The 7,824-nt window shown below is 50.7% G+C and overlaps 1 protein-coding gene across 1 annotated transcript; it reads right to left on the bottom strand.

Annotated features, from left to right (window-relative positions):
• Positions 1 to 383: 383 nt before the first annotated feature.
• Positions 384 to 7,445, bottom strand: LOC128843163 (serine/threonine-protein kinase Nek4-like). Its single transcript, XM_054039756.1, has 4 exons — positions 6,380 to 7,445; positions 3,488 to 3,547; positions 1,469 to 1,672; positions 384 to 532 (listed from the first exon to the last, which is right to left on the bottom strand). Exons 1-4 carry the CDS (start codon positions 7,443 to 7,445, stop codon positions 384 to 386), a joined length of 1,479 nt encoding a protein of 492 aa, XP_053895731.1.
• Between the last annotated feature and the right edge of the window lie 379 nt (positions 7,446 to 7,824).

The following is a 7,824-nucleotide window of genomic DNA, read 5'->3' as shown; positions in this document are numbered from 1 at the left end:
GTGATGCGATTTGTGGAGGATAGTCCATCAATGCCTATTAGCAAGATGGTCAGGGATTCAATCCCATGCTCCGAGTGTCCCTAGACCTTTGATTGCCAGAAACTGGGAGTGGATAACAGGGGATGGATCACTTGATTGCCTGTTCTGTTCATTCACTCTGAAGCACCTGGCACTGGCCACTGTTGGAAGACAGGGCACTGGACTAGATGGATCATTGGTCTGACCCAGTATGGCCGTTCTTATGTACCAAGCAAGGAGTGAAAACTCAGCATTGGCCATCAGGCAACCTTATTTGCCAATCCGGAACAACACTCAGCAGCACACTACTTTGTATCTTCAGCTAAACTCTCTTCCTTCAGGCTGTCTCCATGAAGAGGCCTGGACTAAGTTGTTTCCTGGTCCAAGCTGAGGAGCAGATAGCAGGTCTCCAGGTGGTCAGGGCCCATTCGATGTTCAAAATGAGGCTGCAGATCCTCAGGGGTGAACTGGGCCTGACCTGTGATTTCATCATACAGAGAAGGTCCAGCTTCACCTGCAGGCAAGTGACAAAGAGATGAGTTTAGATGACCCCAGGCGGGTATATTCAGAGTTGGGCAATGTAGTATGGAACCTTGCTTCTCACCTCACTTGTTCAAACCCAGCCCAGCTGACTAGGGACTGAAGACTGACACTGCCCATTGGTCATTCAGTAGTATTTCTAGATCTCATGCCACTTTCTGGTAGATAGATGTCTACAGCACCAAAACTGCTGCTGTACCTTGCACTTAGTATGGCAGGGACAGCTGATGCCACATCAGGGTGATGGGAAGGAATTAGCCAGGCTGCAGTCTAGTCTCAGCTTTGCCCGGATGCACTGTGCAGTTTGGGGTGTGTCACATGACTTTTTGGCTTCAGTTTCCCCAACTGTGAAATGGAGATAATGATGATTAGCTACCTGAGGGGTGATCGGGAAGTTCACTGGTTTCAAGTGTGTACAGTGATTGCGCTGGGGATGGACTGTGCTAAGTGTTACCCTACTCTCTCTGGCAGACATAGCAGAAAGAATGGGCCATAGTGACTGCACTTCACTCCCCCAAGTCGTGTCTCAGAGCCCCCCAGAAGGTACCAACGGTAGCATTAGGGAGGTGGGTGGAGTCACCCCCCACTCCTACTTCCCACCTGGGGCCTCAGGCTAACGTTGAGCTTTTGAACCTAGGGGTCACTACGCCAGTGCCCTGTGTGGAATGATGCAAAGGATTCTGGGACAACGTGTGTGAAGGAGAGAGGTTGTGGGTAGTTGAATTCCTTCACAGCATGGAAAAAGCTGAGGACCTTTTTCACAGCTCAGCTTGTCTCCTGCAAAGCAGAAGCCCAGGAATCAGATGAGCCTAGCCTCCTTGTCCGTCCCCTGCAGGCCTGCAGTTAGTATGGAAAGGCAAGAAAATTAGTAGTTCCTAGTGCATTTACTGGCTTTCCAGTGTTTCCTCACCTTTGCATGTCTCCCACAAAGTCTTCAGGGTGAAGGAGAGATCAGCAGGCCCTTGGTGATCCATCTGTTCCTCCTGGAATGCCTCATTGTCAGCTGGCATCTTGATCGCACAGCGAGCATTGCTCACCACGTCCTCCAGGCTGGTCTCCTCAACCTCCTCAAAATCATCAGGGTAATCGGTCAGCTCCGCCTCATCCTTCCACTCTGCAGCGGGAGGGGCAGGGGAGCCCCAACAGCATTAATACAGTCTCAGGCTGCTCTTGGTGCTGTTTTCAGACTAGAGTCACGCTCCTCTGCATCAAATATCCCCCACCCCACAATACACAACTCAACCTGCTGGTCTGCACACACGCTGCACCCACCTCAGTGCCCAGCTCCACGCTCCCCCAACACACTCGCTTCCCCTGGCATGTCACACACATCACCTGCCCCTACATAGCACCTCTTCAGCACACACAACCTTGTGCCCCGACACAACACACACCTCACACATGCACATCACACTTCACCACCCTTCACTCCCTGGCCTACCGCCACGCCATCTCCATATCACATTACACAGACCTTTGGCCCTTGCACAGGGGATGGCCTCAGTTCAGCTGGGGGGAGGCCCTGTGCATGTCTCATGCCAGGACTGCACACCTCCCCAACAGAGACAGAGAGGTGTGGGACAAGGCCTCCCTGCTACCCTACTTGAAACATACCCTGAGAGGGCAGGACTAGCTGGCTCCCCCAGAAGGCATGTGTTTGCCAGTGACCTATGCCAGTGGTTCTCAACCAGAGGCTTGGAGCTCTCTTGGGGGCCGTGAACAGGTTTCAGGGGGTCCACAAAGCATGGCCAATGTTAGACTCACGAGGCCCAGGGCAGAAAGCCAAAGCCCCACTGTGCAGGACTGCAGCCCAGGGTCTCCAGACCCACAATCCAGGGCTGAAGCCAAAGCCTGAGCTTTGTGGTGCCCCCTGTGGTATGGGACCCCAGGCAATTGCCCTGCTTGCAACCCCCTAATGCCGCCCTGGCTTTCATATGCAGAAAACCCGTTGTTGTGGTACAACTGGGCCGTGGAGTTTTTATAGCATATGTGTGCGCATAGGTGCCAACTTTTCCCGGCGCCGGTGGGTGCTCGCACTGCCCTGCCACACCCCGACTCCACCATGCCCTGCCCCTGCCCCGTCCCCATTCCAACCCCTTCCCCAAAGTCCCCGCCCCAACTCCTTTCCCTCCCTGCCCCTATTGGACTCCTTCCCCAAATCCCTGCCCTGGCCCCGCCTCTTCCCCCCCCACGCTGTGTTCCCCCTGCTACCCCCTCCCTCCCAGCACTTGCCGCCACAAAACAGCTGTTTCATGGTGAGAAGAGCTGGGAGCTGGGGGGAGAAGCGGCATGCTCAGGGGAGGGGGAGGAGGTGGAGCGGAGGCGAGCTGGGGCAGGGCGAGGAGCTACCGGTGGGTGCTCAGAACCCACCAATTTTTCCCCGTGGGTGCTCCAGCCCCAGAGCACCCATGGAGTCGGCGCCTATGTGTGTGTGTGTGTGTGGCGGCAGGGGGGGGGGGGGGTGTGGCTCAGAAAGGAAAAGGTTGAGGACCCCTGACCTATGCAACTTGTGTCAGAACACCAAGATTTTCAGTGCAGGAAGCCACTTTGTAACAAGATGAAAGAATTTCCAGTTTGGGCTGGGTTTGATTAATCAGCCAGAGGGCTGGGTGTTCTCTGAATGTTCTCTGACTTGCACAAGGGGATTGCAAAGTGGAGCTTGGACTCTGATGACACTGGGGCTCTGTCCTGACATTCCCAGGCATACTCCAGAACCATCTTCCTGGCTATATTTTGTCTTTTCCACATCTGTTCCCAGCATAAACCCAGCTGTACAACAACGCAATGTGTGCAAAAACGAATGGTGGGCACACATTTGGCGTGGGGGATATATTGTGTCTGACCAAGATCATGCATGCCTTCGTGAAAGTCCTGATTTGGGCTTTCATTGCTCTGGGTTTCAGGGATCGTGCAGGACATGTGACAGTACCTTGCAAATCTGTGCTCAGACGGCTGGAGGATAATAGTCTGTCAGGAGAGCTGCACTGGTCTGCAACAAAGGAAAGAAGACACATGTCAGACAGAGTAGGGGCTTAATGCTGTGGGTTTTCTATGACAACACTGGTGTCAACCAGAGATGGTCCTGAGATGAGGATTCAAATTTGGGTATAGGTCCAAATTTTAGCTCCCTCAAAGTTCCAAGTGTCCAAATCTGGGACTCTGGTTCAGACCTGTCTCTAGTTTAAATCCTGGTTAAGTCCCCCGTAAAAACATCCACTTGGTTGATCTTATCCTAGATCTGATTTTACTTCATCCTAAAGCCACCAGCCATTTTCACATGGCTAGCTCTCCCTAATGCCTGCCTGCAATAGCAGAGGCGGCAGCAGGCCAGGCCTGAGGTGCATTGGCAGAGAGTGTTGCAGGGAGGGGCAGAACTAGGTTAAGAGGGGATGTTGTAAGTCAGGTTGGGGAGCAGAGCGAAGTTGTATGCATGGGTCTGTCTAGTTCTAACTGATAGAAAAGTGTGCCTGGTACAAAGCTCTTTATAGCCCTAGACAGCAAACCTCTAGAATACTATGAGTTGTCTGGGTGTCCTCACCCCCATCCTGGAATCATGTGCCTCTGCACAGGAGTATGGATGTACATGGTAGTAACCACTTGCAGGGTTAGGCCTTATACAACCCATAATGAGTTGTGACTACTTATTGCTTATATACCCAGCTTAGGGAAAAAGTTGGGTTACATATTTATTTTTATTTAAATAGGGCTCAGTTTGTGCCTATAATGCATGTCCCTGCTCTGCGGGCAATGCAGAGCTGCACCGGCCAAAGAAAACGCCGAGAGGCCTGGCACTGCCTCCCAGAGCTAGGTGCACAGAGGCACCACTTCCCTTAGGGACGCCACAGACTCCCCTTGCACGGCTGGCCACTGTGGCCGGCGTCATGGGCTGGCACATAGGGTAGACAGCTCTATATGCCTCTGTAAGAATAATCTGACTAGTCCTTATTTTTATACAAAATTTCAGGGGAAATGCTCATCCTTTTTTTTTTTAAGTTCACACAGTGCAAAAAAATTGCCCGTGAGCTTTTCTGGGGCCCTTTACTATGCCCCTTGAACTTATAGGTGTAGTTATTTAGCAGTGCCTAGTAACTTTGCAATACACTATATTGTGTGGTTCATGGTTTCCCAGTGTGCTGCCAGCACCTCCCTGAGAGGTCATTCTAGCCAACTGCTGGCTCTTCCACAGTGTTGTTAGCTGAAATGTCTGGCGGTTCCAAGGTTAAAAGGGCAAGGACTGGAGTATTTCTCTGTGCCCTCTACATAGCACAGCTGTCACCTCAGCTTCAGGTCATGGCAGGAGGGAATCCGGGAATCACATGTCTCAAGCCAGCCCTTCAGTTCTGTGTAATGTTCAAACAGAATTAAAGCCAAAGCGGTTGCCTGGATATTTTATTGCAGAGGAAATCCAGGATGGCAGAGGCATGTTTAGGATTGTTTCATTAGCCTGACAGAGCAAGAACCTGCAGAACCTAAAAGTCAGCTGCACTTTGAATATGACGGCAGTGGCAGCTCCAGGCACCAGCGCTCCAAGTGCGTGCCTGGGGCGGCAAACTGCGGGGGGCGCCCTGCTGGTCCCTGCGAGGGCGGCAGTCAGGCTGCCTTCGGCGGCATGCCTGCTGGAGGTCCGCCGGTCCCGCGGATTTGGCGGCAATTCGGCGGCGGGTATGCCAAATCTGCGGGACCAGGGACCTCCCTCAGGCAAGCCGCTGAAGGTAGCCTGCCTGCCGTGCTTGGGGTGGCAAAAAAGCTAGAGCCGCCCCTGCGTGACGGTACTCTTATGGCTGGCCTGGCGGCCTTATTGCTGCACTAGCAGCTTAAGGATGTGGCTCTTGGTTACAGAGATCCTGGTATGAAGCTCTCGTGGCAAAAGAAAAAATACCATGAAAGTTATGACACCTCTAATTTTAGCAGAGACATGCTAGAGGTAAGACTTTTGCTCAGACTGCAAGAGGTGCTTGGTTCAGATTGCACACAAGACCTGAAGGTCGATATGAAAACCATGTGCTTCTCATCCCGAAGATATGCAGATCATGCATGGATGTACATGCAGTTGTATGTGTCTGCATCAAGCCTACATTTCGTATTTGGGTTCTGAATTTGAAAACACTTGAAATTATAGTTTTCCCTTGTAATTTTGACAATATTAATATTGAGGCCAGGTCTGAGCATTCCAGTGTGGCTATGAAATTCAATATGATGTGGGAAGTTTGGAGTGTGTCTGGGGTGTGTCTGTAGCTGTATATTTAAGGACAAATTTCCAGCCACCTTCAAAGGGGCCTCTAACTTTGTGCCTGGTAAGTGTGTAGTTAGGCTCACAATTACTTGCCCTGAATGCTCAGATGCCTATTTGCATGTGAGGTTTATGCAAACAAATGCACATGTGTAATTTTTCAGAAAGAAAACTGGAGGCACTTCTTAATACGAAGCCCTTAATCTCCTGAGATACTACATCTGTATATGCAAGTGATGGTTGTCAGGATTTAGGAATCAGCCTTCTTACTGCAGTAAAATAATAACAAAAACTTTCCATTCTGCACAGGCAAAAAAGTCAAGAACCAGGGCTGGGGGCCTAGCAGGTCTGCTCCCTTTCCTCTCTCCCCACCAATAAAAACAAACCAGCAAAATCTCACACTTCTCTCTTTCCCATTTCTTGGATTTCAGCCTGGTCTCCGGAGCCTTTTCTCCCCTCCTACACCCAGTGTTCCCTGGTGGCTATCTGATGTCACTTACTGTTTGAACCCATTATTTTATGGTATTTAGAAGCATAGGACAGACTAGTCGAGTAGACTATCCCCAGCAGTGGCCAGTACCCAGCTCTTACCTATCTCTCTTGGCACCTCCTTGATCAGAGGTGGAATGGGTATGTCATCTTCTAAGTTCTCCTCAATGGAAGATACACTTTTATGCTCAAAGTCTTCAGAGTAATCTGAGCTGCTGTCTAGAGTGCTGGAGAGCTCCTCTGGCTCATAAAGCTCTGGACTGTGTGTGTTGACATACCGTGGAGCTGACTTTGGCCTTAAGGCTCCCCTCCCTTGGTGAGCCAACAGTGTCTTACTTTGAGGTGTGGATGAGAGGGGATCTGTGTTGTCCTCCTCATGGAGCTTTGCCAGATGTTGCTGCTTGAAGAGTTGGGATTCTTGGTGAAGAAGGAAGAGCTTCAGGTGTTGCTGGACAAAAGGGATGTTGAGGATGCTGCTGGCACTGGGTCTCTTTCCTGGGCACTTTGCCAGGATGGTTTGGATCAAGCCATGCAGGGGCTCAGAATAGCACTCTGGCACAGCGGCATACTCGCCTTTCACAATCTTGTAAAACAAGCTGACCAGATTTATTCCATCAAAGGGTGGCTTTAAGGCACACATTTCAAAGAGAACACATCCCAGCGCCCAGATGTCTGACTTGGAGCTGTACGGCACATCCTCGCAGAGCTCTGGGCTCAAGTAATAGGGTGTGCCTACAAAAGTGCTTGCCATGTCCAGGGTGCTGTTCATGACCTTCGAAATGCCAAAGTCCCCCAGTTTCACCATCCCTTTCTTAGTGAGAAACACATTGGATGTTTTGATATCTCGGTGCAGGATCTTTATGGAATGGATGTACTGAACAGCCATAGCTAGTTGCACAAACCATTCCATGATTGTGTTCTCGGGAAAGTACCCCTCCTTCCTCATCTTAATGTGGTCATCCAGGGAGCCACCATCACAGTAATCCTGGATGATGAACATATGTTCCTCCTCAAAGAAGTGCTCATGGCAGGTTACAATGTGGAGGTGCTTGAGTTTGCCCAGGATGGTCACCTCCTGAAGCACTGCCTCTTTGGTTCTCATTTTCTTTGATGGATCTGTCTTGATTTTTTTCACGGCAAACAGTTTCTTTGTCTCTATGTTCCTCATCAGGAAGACCTCAGCACTTGATCCCCTGCCTATGGTTAGTATTTGCTCATACTTCTCCATTGTCTCAACCAGCGTTCAAGCTAGAAGGAGAAGCAAAACCTCAGGTTACCATGTTAAAGATGTCAACCAAGTCTGCATGCTTTCTGTTTCACGACTGAGGGAGGTTACCCTCAACTTTATGCTAATTGTGTGGTTGTGTTGATGACAGGGATTGGAAGGGGCAAGGTGTTGGTAACAGGATTTGGAGCCTTTCACCTCTACATCACTGGTTTGAATCTGCACCAGGCCAGGAGGGATTGAATGATGTGGCTCTCTGGCAGCAGTTGCTTAGTGGGCCTGTGAGAAGGGATTTGCTGGGCTCAGTCCAGTGGCTAGGAGC

The sequence above is a fragment of the Malaclemys terrapin genome, chromosome 9 (assembly GCF_027887155.1).
Source record: "Malaclemys terrapin pileata isolate rMalTer1 chromosome 9, rMalTer1.hap1, whole genome shotgun sequence".
NCBI lineage: Eukaryota > Metazoa > Chordata > Testudines > Emydidae > Malaclemys > Malaclemys terrapin.
This window is presented reverse-complemented; position numbering and strand designations above follow the sequence as displayed.

Coding starts and splice junctions, on each gene's coding strand:
- LOC128843163 (XM_054039756.1), bottom strand. CDS start 7,445: ATGAGGAACATAGAGACAAAGAAACTGTTTGCCGTGAAAAAAATCAAG. Junction 3,548..6,379: donor GGAGGTGCCAAGAGAGATAG/GTAAGAGCTGGG, acceptor CCTTTGTTGCAG/ACCAGTGCAGCTCTCCTGAC. Junction 1,673..3,487: donor TCTGAGCACAGATTTGCAAG/GTACTGTCACAT, acceptor CTCCCGCTGCAG/AGTGGAAGGATGAGGCGGAG.